The sequence below is a fragment of the Plecotus auritus genome, assembly GCF_963455305.1.
Source record: "Plecotus auritus genome assembly, chromosome: 4".
NCBI lineage: Eukaryota > Metazoa > Chordata > Mammalia > Chiroptera > Vespertilionidae > Plecotus > Plecotus auritus.
Genome location: NC_137775.1, coordinates 155,992,425 through 156,011,727, shown reverse-complemented (window position 1 = coordinate 156,011,727; position 19,303 = coordinate 155,992,425). Strand labels below are relative to the sequence as shown.

The window sequence follows — 19,303 nt, the reverse complement described above, 5'->3', positions numbered from 1 at the left end:
TGAGGTAGTATGTTCCCACATTAAATTATCAATAAATGGATATTATTTTCATTATTATTGTTCATACCCTGTTTTACAAAAGATGGCTCTACAAAGATCAAGTTCAGTGCAAATTCTTTTCAGTATTTATGTAAGCATATATATGTTTTATGTACATGCTGTATCATTTTTTTCTCTACTGGGAAGCAAAATGGGTGCTGGTAACCTTAGGTTCTCTGTTCTCTTTACACTTCAAAAAAAAAACACACATTTCTTAAGAATTTCACTTAATATTTGTGTTAAAAATATAAAGAAATCTTAAAGAATGGTATTAGACTATTGTCTATTTTCTGTGTGTACAAATATACTCACCAGTTATGGAGGTATATATATCCATATACAGAGAGAGAGAGACTGTTTGAAGAATCTTTTTGTGTTTGCTAAGAAAATATTTTGAAGATCATGTCCCTCAAGCTTTGGTTATAGGAAGAAGTTTCTGTCTCAAAGCAAAAGTCTTATTTATTCTTTTTATCAGACAAGGAGAATAATGCTATGACCATGATTTCCTTCTCTCACAGTCTGTCAGGAAGCTCATGGCTGAATTTTCAATGCTTAATCACATAATTGCAAGTTCTTAACATATATCCTTTTTCTCCTGATAAGGTTTTCTAAACAATGATTATACTTGAAATATTTTCTTAACTGAGCTCTTTAACACATGTAGTTTCCTCTAAGAATGGAATCATTTTCTTAAAACAATGATGCTTATTTGGAGCTTTAAAATCTCCATCAGAGCTTTTCAAATACAACATTTGATATCCTTACACACAATCCAATAACAAATCAATGACTGGTCTGTAACTATTTTCTCTCTTTTCTGCGTCCAGCGAGGCTAGAGAGCGGGTCCAGTTCCTGAGTAGAGGAGCTGGGGATTGAGAAATAAAAGAAAGAAAGAGACAAGACACAAAATGGAAGGAAAAAGCTGGGACCGGGTCGACTGCTGTCCTCTTCCGAGGGAGAAACAGTGACCCAGAGCCAATACAGTGTGTTTATTTTATACCCTCAAATACCAGGAAGTTTCACCAAAAGGTCAAGACAAAGGAGATTATTTGCATTCTTGAGTAGGCCCTGAGCATTCCTGGTGCTAGGCTGGATTTAGATATCAAAACCTACTTCCCCACACCTTGGGCTGAAATGAAGGTCAAGCTGATAACACCCTTGCCCTTTTGGCAAGGCATGTTCCCAGGGCGTGGCTTTGCTGATGCCACTAGGTTCAGCTGACAATGATTAAAGAATGCCCATGTGCCTTCCCAGGGGCCCTCTACACTGGTCAATTCAAAGTCAGTGGATGGCCATACAAATATTGGTGAAAGCTGTGGTAAAAGTTTTAAGTCATTGGAATTTGTAAAACTGATGTTTGTCACAAATAAATATATATTATAACATAGAGATCCAGTGATCTATTAACACCCTTTTACATAATTTGTCAGTTTAGATACAACTATAGATTTGAGAGTTATTTAAACAAGGATTGAAAAAAAAGTTAAAATAAGCAACTTGCAATTGAGCAATTGTCTTAAACGTATGAAAATTTGAGTTTAAGTCTTTAGTGACTAACCTAACTTATAGGAAACAAAACCTACAAAACAAATCTATATTTATTGTATTAGTTCTGTGTAATTCATCACATAGTTCTCCAGACTACTTTATTTTGTTTATACATAACTAGTTTGACTTTAGTTTAGAAATTATAAGGACCCAGAATTTTTATGGAGGATAATTCTAAGTCCTTTTCGTGAATTCCTGGGGAAACTAGACTTCCTCATCATGGAATCATCAACAACAAAGTAATTGGTGGCCACAGGAAGAATTTGGCTTACTTATCCCTTAAAGCACTTGGTTTGCTGGTTCTACCAGTGTCAGTCTTTTCCAGTACCTTTGACATCAAGAATGGCCTCTATCTGGGAATGTTGTTCTATTTGACCTAAGTTGTAAGTTTAGAGGAATCACAGAATCGATCGAGAGTTTGAATGTAAGTGGTTAACTACCTGCATGGTCAGGTCATGGAAATCGACATCGGTGATCTGTGAGAAGACAGCCATGTTTCTCTATTATGAGTTTTAGCAAAGCATCCCAAAATAATAAACTGCTGCTGAATTATCAATGCACCTGTTTTGATGATTCCATAGTGGATTACAAAATGAGAATTAAGTGAACAAGACCAGGTAATTATCCATGTGAAACTGGAAATGCCATTTCCACATACAATGCATTTGACTAAAGATGTATTTCAACTTCCAAGAACAAATGCTCTTTGGCCTTTCAGGTGGTTTTTAAAAGACTAGAGCAGTTTGTAATTTGATGTCATTTGAGATCATTGGTCCAGATTTAACTTCAAAGCTAGTAATTAATGCATCCTCCACCTTCAGAAAAAATTCCTGCAACAATAATTTTAAACTTGTCCGAAATCCTATAAAATATTTTTAAATTATCTAATAATATCTATGGTACATCCACACAATGGAATACCATGCTGCTTTAAAAAAGAAGGAATTCTTACCATTTGCAGCAGCATGGATGGAACTGGAGAGCAATATGCTAAGTGAAATAAGCCAGTCAGTGAAAGAAAAATACCACATGATCTCACTCATTTATGGCTAATAAAGAACATTATAACCTTATGAACAAAAAGATAGATACAGAGGCAGAGAAGCATCGAACAGACTGTCAAATTACAGCAAGAAGGCTGGGGGTGAGGGGAGGTAAGAGATCAACCGAAGGACTTGTATGCATGCATATAAGCATAACCAATAGACGCAAGACACTGGGGGGTGAGGGCATGTATGGGAGCGGGGTAGGTGGGGGGCAACGGGGAGATATGGATACATGTAATACCTTAATCAATAAAAAAAATGAAAAAAAAATATCTTACAAATTTGGGTTGCTACATTTAACACATGAAAGTACAGGATACCCAGTACATTTGAATTTCAGATAAATAAACATCATTTGTATAAGTTTGGAACATTCTTTTGCTAAAAAAAAAAATTATCTGAAATTAAAATTTAATTGGGTGTTCTCTATTTTATTTGGCAATGCTATACGATAAATACCAATATTTTCTTAAGCTCTTACATGAAACTTCTTAGCTGAAGCTTTCCTAAACTTTCTAAATTTATTAAGACCTGATTTCTGCTTTAAGCAATCTCTAAGCAATTTTTAAACAAAACTAAGCCAATTCCATAACTGTGATTTTTGTACATGTACTTGATCTTGACAGAAAAGGACATTATTTATAGTGATATTTATCAGCTTTGATTAAACACATTTAGTTTTATCTTGTACTCTAGATATAATTTGAAAATTTTGCTTTTTGAGTGTAAAATTTGGGTGGTAGCTTTTTTAGATCTGCTTTCATTTTACTTGTTTCTCTGGGGTGTTTGTAGAGCTGCTGTATTTTTACTAAACAAGTAATCTGTGAAAGTAACCAAAATCCACAATAGAGTGGAGGAAAGAACACAGCCTTCTAATTTTGTGGAGAGGAAATTGTGTTTGCGGAGGTTAATTAGCTGCTAATATATTCTCTTCAGACTTCTCACCTGAATATTGACTTTGAAATTTCTTGATTCTTTAAATGTAAAATATTTTTCATACTGAGTTTCTCATGCACTAGGAAAGAAGTCAGTGTGATCAAAAGATGAATATGCTGATGTGTTCCTTTGTTCAGTTAACACATCTGGAAGCACAGTTTAAAATGTAGACAACTCTCTAATTATCTCGGCTTCTCTGCAATATTTTTGCTCCCCACTGAAGTAACCCCTTGTGATTAAAATAACTTCATTTAGGCAAGTCCTTTAGTTGTTCAGTTAATATTTTACCTCAATTTCTTACTTAAAACTATTGAAATTTTATTATTTACACTTAACCAAAATAAATATGTTTTTTACTTTTTATTCAGTGTTTCAACCTTCTCTTATTCTATTTTATTTGTATAATTATATTACTGAAACAAGTATCTAAGGTACTAAGTAATTGTATATTAAACTCTAGCCTTCATTAAAATTGTATAAAACAGTTATAAAATAATTTATATGCTATATAGTAATATTAATATTTGTTATATATATCTCTTTAAAATTTGCTAAGTTCTTTCAGATAAATTATAGCATTAAATTATCACTGCAATCCTTTGAAGTTGGACTTCTTTGTCCAGTTGATAAATGAGAAGACAAAACAACTTTGAATAGGTGAATTTGTTTGCTTGATAACACAGGCTAAGAATCGCACCAAGGAATAAAATTCAGATCTTTTAATTTGGCATTTAGTGCATTTGTATTGCATCATGCTGTCTCTGCTTGGTACAACTTTGTGCATAATATTTTGAAAAATATAAAGTTTTTATTTAATACTCCCAAGAAAAAAATACATTTTTCTAAATAATCATACCTTATGAAAATTAAAATAAATAATTTGCAAAAGTATGCCTGAAGAATTAAGTATGGTCCACAGAGTTCCTTTTCCCTGTCCCTCCTTTTTAAAAATTTGAGTGAAAGATGAAATGCAGTATACAACTGAACTAGGACTAGGTTGAGAGTCTTGGATTCCTTGAGAACTTTTGAATTGTCGCTTCTATAATTAACACTTTAACAATTATGCATGTTTTAATTAAAGACAAGTTATATCTGAACCAATGAACAATTTGAATTTAGAAGCTTTTTGAAATACAACTTAATTAAATACAGTTCCTAAAACTAGGCTAATGAAGTTCAGGATATTAGGAATTTTTATTTGTTTTCAAAGCATTTACATATTATTCAGATGGAATGTCATGCTTTTTAAATTTTCAGAATTTATTTCATTTATTTTCTTCTGCAGTAACTTTTTTTCCTTTGTACTGTTAGTAAAATTATTTTTACAGAGAAGTGGAACAAATTTAAAATGTACTCTATCACCTATAAAAAACACTCTGATTTCTATTAGTTACAATACAAATGCATGGCATTTCATAATATTAATGAAAGACAGAAGTGGTTGATCTAGAGCAATTATTTTATGCCATAATGGAGAGACTACCAGATTGGTATGAATAAAGGGGTTGATTTAATCTAATATGAGGTTTTTATTTCAACACAGGCATCCTCAGAAATACGGTTATTATTTTTCAGGGATAAATGGATATACTTTGACTTGACCTTTTAAGATATAAAGAAATAATGATGTAGAAGTTATTACACTTTTATATGTTTCTACAGAGATATGTCAGAGAGATTTCAGCTAAAAAAAAGAAAGAGAAAGCCTTCCCTTTGCCTTTCAGAATGGAAAGATGTCTAAGTTCTGTTGGGTGTTCACTTGTGAAGAGAAGTAATCACAGACTTATTGTGAAAAATAGAGGAACACAGCTACTAGGTCTTCTGTGATCTAGAGCAAAACAATTACTCAGTGAAAACATAAAACCATCTAGGTGGAAAGACTCTAGACTGTATTTGTCAACTAACTCATCATTTTACAGATGAGGAATCAAAGCCTAAAAAAGTCACACTGCTAACTAGTCACTGCTTAAGCACATTAAAGTCATTTATTGACTTACCTATGCTCTCAGGAAATATCTCTAAAACACTCCCTATGTGTCTATAGTAGATGTTGTGGGCTGCCCACATCTCCTGAACACACACACACACACACACACACACACACACACACACACTCACTCACACTCCTCTAGCTTCCTACCCAATGCATGTGCATATCTCTGCTTGAGGGCTTTCTCTGGTGGCAGGAATGTGCAGAAGTGAACACTCCGAACCAATTATAACAGAGACAGACACACCCACACCTCCCCCCCCCCACACACACACAGAGAGAGAGAGAGAGAGAGAGAGAGAGAGAGAGAGAGAGAGAGAGAGAGATGGCATGGCTTTCTGTAGCAGTTTTAACTCATGCAGGCCCATGTTCCACTTGCAATAAGCCATGCCCTAGCCATATGCATTTGTTTACTGGAGGTGACTGGTGAATAGACACATTTACTAGACCTAATCAGAATAAATTTAAAATTACAGTAATACATATAGAAAAATTTTCTGTGTAATTAATATCTTCATACATACTTAATTTTAATGACACAAATGTGTCCACATAAGTAAAAACAGGTGAACTAATTTGTCTATTTTTTTAACATATGCATTCAGAAAACCTACTTTATCGTATAACAGACTTTCAGCTTCAATGGACACCCCTTCACCCAAATTAGTTAGTTATATTGAGGTTTTTCTGTAGTTATGTTCTCATCATGCCACCAACAAAAATTAAAGTTCAAGCAAATACTATTAACTGTTAGTAACAGGAATTAGAATGGAAAAGAGCATTGTGGGGAGTGTGGTATTTGTATTAGTGCTGTCAGTTGTCGGAGTTAGAGACCACATTCTAACCATCTTAAGAAAAATAATAGATTATTGGTTCTATAACTAAGAAGCATAGAGATGGAGGGAATCTCTGGCAAATCAGCATTCAAGCTTTTAAGCAGCTTATCTTTCAGGACTATAACTACTCCTGGAAAATGGAATATTTCTGGAAAAGTTATAGGAAAATGAAATACTGTAAGTGGACAGATTTAGGCACCTGCAATTTCTGTCATTAGAGGAGTTGTGTTGTCAGCCAAATGGAATCACGTGATTGGAAGAAACAGTTTTTCAGATAGTAGCATTTCCGAGAAGAAGAAAATTTTCCAAACAAAGCAAATCCACACTTGCTTATCCTAGGTTTTACACTGTGAGAACTGCTGACTTACTCTGTATGAGGGCTTGCTGTGTAATTCTCTCCATCAGGATTCCACAGTTTGGGTGTTGGGGTGGATAAGCAAACTTTTGGTTTACTAAGGTTGGGCAGGATTAGTGAGGATTGATGTGTGAGAAGTGGGTTTGGGAAGAGTGCATAGAATCACAGAGAGGTTTGGAGCACAGCAACAGGTATAATGGATAGGATGCATATTGAGCCATCACTTACCTCCTATTTGCATTAGACTTCCTTAAAAATGCACCTGATCGCCCTGACTGGTTTGGCTCAGTGGATAGAGCACCGGCCTGCGGACTGAAAGGTCCCAGGTTCGATTCCGGTCAGGGGCATGCACCTTGGTTGCGGGCACATCCCCAGTGGGAGGTGTGCAGGAGGCAGCTGATCAATGTTTCTCTTTCATCGATGTTTCTAACTCTCTATCCCTCTCTCTTCCTCTCTGTAAAAAATCAATAAAATATTTTTAAAAAAATGCACCTGATCTAATTTATCCAATTAAAAATAATAACAGAAATTAATAATTTTATTTCTTCACTCTGCTACATGGAGTCTTTGAAGAAATGACTTTAAATGAATTAAATAGACTCACAGCATACTAACTGACCTAAGGAAATAAAATTATAATAATTTACTTGGATTTATATAAGTATCAGATAAATCTAACATAAATTCTATGGATAATCCTGATTTTTCTTTTTCAATATATAAAAGAATAGTTGGTAACATATACAGGTCACATATTGTGTACCAGGCGCTGTGCTAAACTTATCAGTTGTGTTATTTATTATCTCCTGGCACATAATATGAATGTAGGGTTGTCAAATGTCTTCAGTCCATTAATCTGGTAACATTAATCTCTAGTTTGACTTGTGTCGATCTTTCCTTTCCTTTTTATCTTTATAAACACTATACTCATACGTTCTAAACCTCACACAAATGTAGTGGCACAAAAATATTTTTTTTTTCTCAAAGACTATTGTCTTCAATTTACTTCATCTACTTTTAGCTATCTTTGGAAACATTCATTCCATTCACATTCTTCCCCCATGCCATCCCTGCTCCCATGCATGCACACCCAACCACACTCACACCCGCACAAGCACACTCACACAAGTTCCTGAGTTCTTTTATTCACACAGGGCTACAGTGCTGCTGGTTATCTCATCCCCTGTACCATGGTTTACTTGGGCATAGTCAAGAGCAGTGGTGTATGGTTACCAGGTCAAATTGCTACAAAGATATATTAATCACAAAATTTGAGTTATAAGTGATTTGAGCTAAATTATGGGGCTCTTTGTTGGTAGGAATTATTAACATAACTCATTTATAGATAAGAGAATCGTTAATGTTTATCTGACTGACTTCATATTTGGAATTTAAGAGTGATAAAAATGACCGTAATAATAAGATTTAAACAAAATCTTTAGCAGACAATACAGTTGCCCAAAATTTGCCAGGTTGTGGATCATTGTGCAGAGCCAAGGGTATTGCGAAGAAAGAAGAATTAATAAATTGGACCGGGAGTTAATCTCTATTTGAATTTTGAATGTGTCATATATTTCAGATGTTGGCTATAAAATCCTAATTTTCCATTCCAATATTTAAATCAGATTCCTGGCAGCATCTTACTTCCATGTAGAAGCTTTGTACTTATGCTTTGAATTTTTAACACCAACTATTCATCAGAGGCCAACTTTTATAGGAAAGTGTCATGCAAGGGACTGTCACTCACAGTGCCATTTTAAAGATGGAATGGTCTATTTTGCCCAGATTTAATGTTTGACTCCCAGTAGACGCTGGGAAACTAAAGTAATTTATCTCTCAACTTGCTGGGGATGTTTTAAATTTCAGTAAGCAGCAGTATTATATTAGTATAGACAATTTGGGTAAATTTGTTTGAAGGAGATAATAAATAACTAAGCTACTTGGTTAAAATCAGAAATGAAACAATTTGTTCTTGTCATCTGGTTGTGCTTAAATTATGACAAATAGCTCTCCAAAGGCTTAACTCATCTACAAATCTCCTTTGAAGCCATTGCTGGCTTTATCCTATCATAAGGTGTGGAATACTCTGAAATCCACTGAAAACTTCTGTGTTTGAGTTAGAAATAACTTCCAAGGTAATGTTTAATAATTTGCATAAAAACATTTAGCCAGAAGTATGATAAACAAGATAACTCAATTTTATAATATGTGACTGTACTAATTAGTTGATATGCTAATAAATTATTGAAATATTAAAAGATATTGATATAACTATGTACTTTCTGAAGAAAGGACTGAGGGAATTTTGAGTAATAGGATAGATAAATGATTAAGAAACATACACATGCACATTTGCAAATACAAATGCTTGAACTGAGCAAAATGGGGAGACTTTTACAACTACCTGAAATTCTTAATTTTCACCTATTTTGAAACCTAGGACAGTTGATTTCTGTGGTCATGTCATCCAAGGGCCAATGAGAGTTATTCTTCAGTTTTAGCAGGTTAGAGGGATTGGCTCAGCTACCTCAAGTTCTTGCCACATGTGAGTTGGGAAGCAGGAACTTGCTCCTTAAGGTTGGAGGGGAGTCTTCATCTTTGTTTCCTAAACCAAGCACAGAGTGAAGTCGCCAAAATTGTAGAATAAGTGGGGACTGTCTCCCTCTGTTGGTCATAAGATCCCAAAGTCTCCATAGGGTAAAAGGAGAAGGAATGCAGCTCATTCTTTTGCCTCTTCTTTAATTATACCCCCTCAGGACATATAGCTGTCTTTACACTGTTTCCTAATTTTGTTTTAGCACAGAATTCATTTAAAAATATTTTTATTTATCTCAGAGAGGAAAGGAGAGGGAGAGAGAAACATCAGTGATGAGGGAGAATCATTGATCAGTTGCCTCCTGCACGCCCCCCACTGGGGATCGAGCCTGCAACCCAGGCACGTGCCCTGATATCCTTGCTCATAGGTTGACACTCAATGACTGAGACACACCAGCCAGACACACAGAATTTAACTAAAATCCATCCCTATAAAAACATAGGAACTTAGAAGCAGTGCTGATTCAGTGTGAATTGTCCAATGTTCCTGAAAGTTGTCTTTTATCCCAACCTGGTTAAGACTGGTTCTGGATATATTTTGGTGCTTCTATGATTTAAGTCATTTGATTGTATACTTATTTAGTTTAACAAAGCTTCACGTTCTTTTTCATGTTAACAAGTAATATAAAATACTTGTATTGAAAATTGTCTAAACAAATATAAATGGAACTACATCTATCTCTTGTTTCATTGGAAGCAATTTAGTTTTTAAAAATGCTTGTTATTTAGATTTTGACATATTATTATTTGTAATATTAATTGTAATAACACATTGACCTTACATTTATGTATTTTCCAATGTTGATTGTTTTGTATTTTTTTTCTTTTTTGATTTTTCAATTACAGTTTATATTCAGTATTACTTTGTATTAGTTCCAGGTGTACGGCTCAGTGGTTAGACAATCATATACTTTACCAAAGTGTTCCCCTGATATTTCCAGCAGCCGCCTGACACCATATGTAATTATAACAATATTATTTACTATATTCATTATTTATGCTATACTTTACATCCTCGTGACTATTGTATAACTACCAATTTGTACTTCTTAATCCCTTTACCAATCAAAACCTCTGTCCTTTGGCAGTCTGTTCTCTGTATGTGTGGGTTTCTTTTGGTCTATTTATTTCTTCTTTAAATTCCATATATAAGTGAAATTATATGATATTTGTCTTTCTTGGACTGACTTATTTCACTTAGCATAATAGCTTCCAGGTTCATCCACATTTTTGCATATGGTAAAATTTCATTCTTTTTCATGGCTGAGTAACATTCCTTTATATATATATATCACAGTTTTTTTCATCTACTTACCTACTAATGGACACTTAGGCTGCCTACAAATCTTGACTATTGTAAATAATGCTGCAATGAGCATAGGGGAGCATATATTCTTTTGAACTAGTGTTTGGGTTTCTCCGTATATATACCCAAAAGTAGAATTGCTGGGTCATAAGGCAGTTCCATTTTTAGTTTTTTGCAGTAACTCAATATTGTTTTCCACAGTGGCTGCACCAATCTGCATTACCACCAACAGAAGCTGCACAGATCTTAATGTATGTCCTTATGTACAGAGCTAATATGTATTTTTATATAGCAAAAGAGATAGTTACAAATGAAATTGATTTATAACTTTACAGTTTCGCCAAATCATGTTTTTTTCTCAAGCTTACATTTAAATTTTTTTCTGATCCAAATAATTCTGATCTATAAGCCACACTAAAACAAATAACTGCAATTTTCCATAAGAAAGTATGATGAACTGAAACTGGAAAACTATTGTTATGTAGCAAAAATTTACATAAATTCAGTGCCCTGTGAATGTTTGCATTTTATTGTCAAACTGCCATGTAGATGGAATGGAATGACAAATTAAATGCACAATTATAGTTTCTCCAAATTGTTACATGGATTTATCCTAGCTAAAATTGATCAGTGGAGCTTTTCTGTTAGGTAAAATAAAGGACTAATGAAATATGCATGCTATCCATGCAAGTTTTGAGGTTTTAAAAAGGAAAGTGTATTTATAAAAAATGTTTCTAGGCCAAAAGCAATGTCACATTTATTGGAGAAGAAATTTTGTTGTAAGGCAGTGGAAGTGACACTATTGTTTTCCTTCGCATTTATATTTTGACCATGTAAGAAATTGATGTTGTATAAAAAAAGAGAGCTTTTTAAAAAATAGAAATATGCCCTAGTTGGTTTAGTTCAGCAGACAGAGGGTTGGCCTATGGATTAAAGGGTCCCTGGTTCCATTCCAGTCAAGGGCACATGCCTGGGTTGCCCCAGTAGGGGGCATGCAGGAGGCAGCTGATCAGTGATTCTCTTTCATCATTGATGTTTCTATCTCTCTCCCTTCCTCTCTGAAATCAATAAAAAAGTAAATAAATAAAATAAAAGTATAAATACAAATTACCCATTTTAGAAGGGGTATGAATATTTGACATGCAGTATTATTTTCTGATTAATATATTTTTCATAGTTTACATAAAAGAAAAAAAGTCAGCTTTTTGAATTACATGTATTTCAAAGTCCAGAAAGACTTGTACAAATGTATAAAATTTAAATAAACTTGGCAATATACATTTTTCAAGAACAGTTTTAGAAGCAATACAGAGGTTCTAAAAGAAGAGGTAATAGGGTTTTGTATAATATATAGTATAGTAAAAGAGGGAAAGGCATTTGGAAATTCTCAAAAAACCCAGTTTTCTATATGTTAGTTTTTATTTTAATTTCCAGCACAGTTTATCTAAATACAATCAAAATACTTAGTTTGAGTTAAAACTAGCATTTCTTTATCATACTTAACTGTCTTCTGGGACTGCAATTGATATTCTAAATCTCAAGTTTAAGAAATAAATTATCTTTATTTGTTATATGTGACAATGTTTGACACATAAGAAAAAAGCTTACTAATCAATTTAGTCCTTTAATTCAAGTACCATGTACCAAGTGTAGTCCTAGACACGAGTGGCTTTAGATAATTGATCTGTATCCATTATTTTATCAAAAGGAAAAGGGTAGGTATGTTTACTTATATTGTGTCTCCCTTGGCAGAGCAGTATGTACATATGTGTATATAATGAATGTTGAAAATGATGATACTGAACTGCATGAAATTTAATACAGTTTCAACACAGTTCAGTTTTGAAATATAAGCAAGCAGTTGGAAGAAATAAAGTCTAAAATGAAGATAAACCTATTCAGTGCTTTAACTTTTGATGGACTCCACATTTTAAATTGAAAATTGTCTCCTAAGTATAAATTACAGGGTTGCATGAGGGATCAATAAGCTAGAATTAGATTTGGGTCTCAGGTAAATTCAGATGGTTATGATGAGTTCTGATTTTGTATTTTAACCTTGCTTCAAAACTAATGCTGTAAGAAATGCTTCAGGAATTAGAACTTACATGCATGGTGAAAATCTCTAGCTACTTAATTATTTTTAAAAAATCATTTAATGGTAAGTTAAAAAGTGTAATTGACTCTATATGAAATACATTAGAACTCCTGGGTTTCATTCAGTGTTATGAATCATGATTTCATGTATTTGTCTATGTAGGGTTTGGTTAAGTTGTTTGGTATACAGAGACACCTATATTTTATGGTATGTTTCTTACATCAAAAGGAGGCAGGTTCTGTGGCAAATAAGTCTGCGAAACAAAACAAGATCTACTTTCCTCTTGGACATTCATAATATATACTAGAGGCCTGGTGCACAAAATTTGTGCATGGGGGTGGGGAAGGGGAGAGGGTGCCCAGCCTGCACCCTCTCCAATCTGGGATATCTCTCTCACAATCCAGGACTGCTGGCTCCCAACCACTCACCTGCCTGCCTGCCTGATTGCCCCTAACCACTTCTGCTTGCCAGCCTGATCACCCCTAACCGCTCTCCTGCCAGCCTGATCGACACCTAACTGCTCCCCTGCCAGCCTGATTGCCCCTAACTACCCTCCCCTGCTGGCCTGATCACCCTTAACTGTCCTCCCTTGCAGGCCTGGTCTCCCCCAACTACCCTCCCCTGCTGGCCCAGTAACCCCTAACTGCCCTCCGTTGCCAGCCTGGTTGCCCCTAACTGCCCTCCCCTGCAGGCCTGGTCACCCCTAACTGCCCTCCCCTGCTGGCCTGGTTGCCCCCAACTGCCCTCCCCTGCAGGCCTGATTGCCCACAACTGCCCTCCCCTGCAGGCCATCTTGTGGCGGCCATCTTGTGTCCACATGGGGGCAGCCATCTTTGACCGCATGTGGGTGGGCATCTTGTGTGTTGGAGTGACGGTCAATTTGCATATTACTCTTTTATTAGATAGGATGATACATTGAGGCTCTGTGAGGTCCTGCTGAAAAGAGACAATTTTATCTTTATTTTTATTCTGACGCCATGACCATAGAATACTTTTGCCTGTGTAACATTTATTATGGTTTGAAGAGCTAGAATTTTTTGGGGGGAGGTGCATATCTTAAGAAACATTAATCTAGTCTATTTTTTCCGAGGAATTTCCTAAAATATTTTTTGTACATTGTGTTTTCTTTTAATGAAATTTTATAGTATCCATATTTATAATTAATTAAGAGGTACAGAAAAAAGCATTTTTTACATAGTACTCATGTTACTACTGAAGACAAACAAAATGGACTGTATTTTCATTCACTTCGGGAGAGGAAAGGAAATAGAAATGGATTATTTTTAAATTGCATGGTTCTAGCCTCTAAGACTCAAAGAAATGTCCATAACTATAAGACAAAATTTATTCTTGAAGAGCCAACACACTTATTCACCACTTTGGTAGAAATGGAGAATATTAGTGTGTTAGATAAATATGTATTTTTTAAAAGTCATAGTTTTAGCAAACTATTAAGCAACTTTTATTACATTTTTCTTGAATTATCTTATCATTTATGGTTTAGGCTGTGTGTGTGTGTGTGTGTATGTAATTTATCTGCATTATGAAATTTTTATTTTTTCTTGACAAATTGTTCTCAGACTTACACTGAGATATTTTCCCTCAATGCAAAATGTGCTTTTTAATCTCACTGATATAGTGTTTTAATATGTTCTTAGAAAATATTGGCTAACCTTTATGGATCTTTGTGGAATATATTGTGAAAGGAATATTATGAGGGGTTTAATAATTAAAATATAAATCAAATGTATTTAGTGTTTCATCCTGTATATTTTTGTTTTTACTCAAATTAATAAAGCATTCTTTTTTTATATTTTTTATAGAGTAATGAAGTTGTCTACTACAATGCAAAGGATGATCTGGATGTGAGTATTAACATTTTACATTAAATTCCAAGGTGAACTTAGTTATACTGGGATGATTGGTTTTATAGAACAAGTTGACTTAGCAGGTTTAGTATTTCAGAAAATGCTCCATAGCAGAAGAAAAATGCCAATCAGACACAACAAGGTAATGATGAATTTTAGTGCTTATCTTTGACAACTTATTGTTGTATCTTCCTAAGAAGAAATGCCATATGTTTTTCTGTTCTTAACTCACACTGTACCCTGTTCAGACCTCAGTCCACTGCACTGACTTAAATTCTCTGTACTCCATTAGCATTGTTGATAGAGATTGGATCCCATCCATCTCTGTATCCTGGCTCCTGTCCTATGGTCACTAGGCATGTCTACTCTGGCCTTAACTGCATACACCAGGAGAAGCCATTTACTTCATCTACAGTGTGAATGACACTCTGGAAGCTGAGCAACAACTAGCCTGCCTGTTCAGTCTTTGAAGCATATTATGTGCTTAATATGCCTTTTAAAATAAATATCTCTAAAGTACATGTCCAAATGTCTTCAGAACATGAGTATTTTAGCACAAATGAGTTATTAATAATATTGAACAGATCAGGACAGATTAGGGACACACTTGGACAGATTAGGGACACATTTTCATTACTTAGATATGGTAGAAACATTTATAAAATTATAAAACAAAACTTACACATAAGTTTTAAATTCTATTGTATTTGATTTTTGTTATCAGAAAAAATATTTATATACACTTATTTTTTATCCATTTTTTTTGCGGGCCTCCTATAATTTAGGTATTCTTCTAAGAGCTTGGGGTGTATCAATGAAAAAATTAAATAAGTATACTATAATTATTGTTTGTTCTCAGACTTTTTACCTGAATCAAAAATATATATTATAATAGTATATATTAATTAATATAAGTGAACCTATTGAATTTGTCCTCCTTTTGACTTCTCCCAGGCAATAAAGTCTCTAATATTACTGTGGGTTATAATTACGCCTATAACCAGGATACGTTCTCTTTTTAGGCCATGAGTTGAGCCATAGCAAATTAAATAAAAATCTCTTAATAGGAATTGATATCAACTATATTTGATATCAGCTTTTAAATTTAAAACTTAAAAATGATGCTTATCACTTAGAGAAATTATTTTCATTTGTTTATATATAAATAACTGTTTCAGAATAAGTGGAAAGGAGTGTTGTGTAGTGGAAAGAGCATTACAAAGGAGCATTTCATGCCCCATCCAGCCCTAAAAGTGTAGTCTCCCATGGGGCATTAAAACTATTTAAACTCAAACTGTTTTCCCACATTCTACAGTTGACTAGGTGATCCATAAATTAATTCCAGTTCTGTGTAGTCTTAGAATCCTGCTAAAATAGTCAAGTTTGGTGGAATTAGGCTGTTTCATGTAAAATTTTTGAGAATTTATAAAGAACTATAAGATTGTTTCATACATCATTAAAACTTTTTATGGGGATGTTCAAAGGGCTTTATTGGTCTTGTAAACCCTTAAACATTGAATAAAAATGAACTATATTTTATGATTAGCTTATGGGTTTGGCTATTACGGAGAAACCTAAAGTAATAGTGGTGAAAACAAGACAAAAGTTTATTCTTTCATGTATCATTCTGTGTATAAGGCCTAACATGGTAGCTCAATCATCCAAGGCTCAGGGTCCTTCTCTCATGTTTTCTGCTCTCCTCAAAATACTTTTTATGTTGTGGCCCAAGAATGATGCTTCAGTATTCATAATGATTTTTGCATTCTAGGTAACTGGAAGAACACAAATGGCAATGGAGGGCATGCTCTTTGCCTTTAAGGTCATGTTCAGGTGAATACATCACTTCTATCTGCACCATGGTCCACAACTTAGTGACTCGTTTTGCCTATTTGCAGTAGAATATGGAATATAATCCACCCCTATCAGATAGGCATATACCCAAATAAAAATATGGGGTTCTATTATTAAAGAGAGAACAGGGAGCATACTAACTAGAAGATAATTAGTTTCTACAAATATCTTCAAATTACTCTTCTTGACATATTAAAGTTAATGCCCAAAGTCTACCCAATGTTAGTGACGTCTATTATCTAATATAGTCAAATTCTTCAACTTGGAACTGAGGAAAAATTATCTTTTACAGCAAAATGTTTATAAATTATGTGATATATTTTTTCTTAATGTTTTGATTACTATGATCAAATTTTTTTCTGCAATAGAAATATTTATATGTTACAGTGAAAGGAAGTTAAGACATGTAAGTAAATGTGGCACTTTGATATTCTACTTTAGGATTTTCAGTGGTTATAATTTTCTTAAAGACTTGCTTATCTGATGAAGTCACACTTCAGTGGATAATGAAATTTACTCACCCTAGCCAAAAGTTTTGCAATATAGGTTGATTTAATTGACTGCCATACCAAAACTTTATACATGTTGTGCTTGATTATTTTATATATCAAATTCTCACAAATCATAATGCCATCTCATTGTTCTGATTTGAATTGGATTACCATCACTGTTCTTTTAGATGTCTAATTTTCGAAAGTTCCACAGAGCCAGATCCATTATTAAAAATTCTGATGGGACATTATCTAATGTGCTTTTATCATCTCATACATCACTAATATCTAATGAACAAAAGAACTAATTGGAGTACTAAATATTGAAGCAACACTCAATTAATAAATTTGTCCTCATCTACTTGAATGGTGTTATAAATATCTAAGATGTAAATGAAGCTTCTATTTTAAGAATTATACCTCCTACTGGAGTCTAAAAAGATTGGAAATCTATAGCCTATCATTTATAAGTTTTTCCCCAGTTCTGCATTAGCAAGAGCATATTTGTTAATCCATGACCACTTCTAGTAGAAGAGTGGTCATTTCTATATTTCCCAACTCTCTTACATAGGTCATTTTCTTTTCATCTCTATGACCACCATGCAAGTTTTTTTTTTTTTTTAATATATATTTTATTGATTATTTACAGAGAGGAAGGGAGAGGGATAGAGAGTTAGAAACATCGATGAGAGAGAAACATCAATCAGCTGCCTCCTGCACACTCCCCACCGGGTATGTGCCCGCAACCAAGGTACATGCCTTTGACCGGAATCGAACCTGGGACCCTTGAGTCCGCAGGCTGATGCTCTATCCACTGAGCCAAACCGGTTAGGGCCACCATGCAAGTTTAGATATTATTCTCAAATATTTACCTAAGAGCTATTGAAATGGTCTCTTACATTTCTAAATTTTACATATATTTCATAATATACATTTTTAGTATGAAAATATTCCTAAACATTTTATTTATAGTTTCTTTTCCATTGTCAAGATCTTCAAATCAGTTATTATTGACTTTATTTGGTATTTATTTAAGACCCTGAATAAACTTTACCAGTTTTTTTCTAAGCCAATATGACTTTTGTAATGAAATGGCCATTTCTTCTTCTTGGAGGCACAACCAATCTTTATAAATTATGTTCTTGGGTCCTTCCCTTATGTGTAAGTTCCTGGAGGGCAGCTCTTACGGACACACAGCAGCTAGTCTGGCCTTAATAGCAACTTACTAGCACATTGTAATTACATAAGGTTTTTTCCAGTAATAAATCTAAGTTAAAATAGAAGTTTCATTGTATGTAAGTATGAAATAGCTTAAGAACAGCAGAGTCATAATTATATACCCCCATGTCTGCTCTCCCTACATAACTTCATTTTTAAAGAGGCCCTTTAATCACCACCACCCCTTCTCCCCCAATTTCAGCCCAGACCTGTGAGTCTCTGTAATATAAAGGATTGGAATTGAAGTACACACTCTGAGGAAAACACTTGCCCTTATCAAATGCCTACTTGACCAGAAACCATACCTATTTCACCCTCTGCCTTCAGGCTACTGATTTGACAGCATCAAGAAAAAAATCCGTGAAAGGGAATCTGTACCATTTGACTGTTTCCCAGTCTTGAGACTAGATAATCTCAATTCTGAAGAAAGACTAAATAGATCTCTCTTTATTAAGAAAGAAGCAGTTAATGGAGCAATCCATGAAAAGTTCAATAACAGTACAGTAGAAATATTGTATTATTAAAGATACATAGGAAACAAAATAGATCCAGTAACATAGAAGCATGGAACAGACGGTCCAGTCTCAGAGGGAAGGTGGGGGTAGGTGCGTGGGTGTGAAGAGATCAACCAAAGATCTTGTATACATATATGCATAACACATGGATATAGACAATAGGGTGGTGGAGGCCTGGGGTGGGGGGCAGGGGTGAGCAATAAGGGGTCAATGGGAAAAAAAGGGGACATATGTAATACTTTCAACAGTAAAGATTTCAAAACAGAACGTTATATTTAAGTGTAATCTATTGATTTTGCCCATTATAAGGATGATATATAGCCTCAGTTAAAGGTCAAACAAGTATTTAAAGTGATCAATTATTCCTTTGGAATGTAACCTTTCTATTAGCTACATCTGAATCAGTCAATTTGTGGGAAGCTACCAGGACTTTAATACAAGACAAGTTCTCAGGGTCATTTTATATTATTCTGCTACTCTACTTAGATCAATGCTATTTATATTCACCTTGTGGGTATAAAAATAAATAAGTGACAGCCAGATTTAGCTAAAGTAGTGACTAAAATAAGGGGTAGAATTAATGTTTCTTAGGATTGTGTAATATGATAAGAAAT

The 19,303-nt window shown here is 34.2% G+C and overlaps 1 protein-coding gene across 4 annotated transcripts in view; it reads left to right on the top strand.

Moving 5' to 3' along the window:
* CACNA2D1 (calcium voltage-gated channel auxiliary subunit alpha2delta 1) overlaps positions 1–19,303 on the top strand; it is a 393,063-nt gene that overhangs the window by 220,989 nt on the left and 152,771 nt on the right. For all 4 annotated transcript variants that reach the window (XM_080665796.1, XM_080665795.1, XM_080665798.1 and 1 more), the window contains exon 5: positions 14,570–14,611. In XM_080665796.1, coding sequence (XP_080521922.1) covers positions 14,570–14,611 — 42 coding nt within the window. The remainder of the gene's footprint in view (positions 1–14,569; positions 14,612–19,303) is intronic.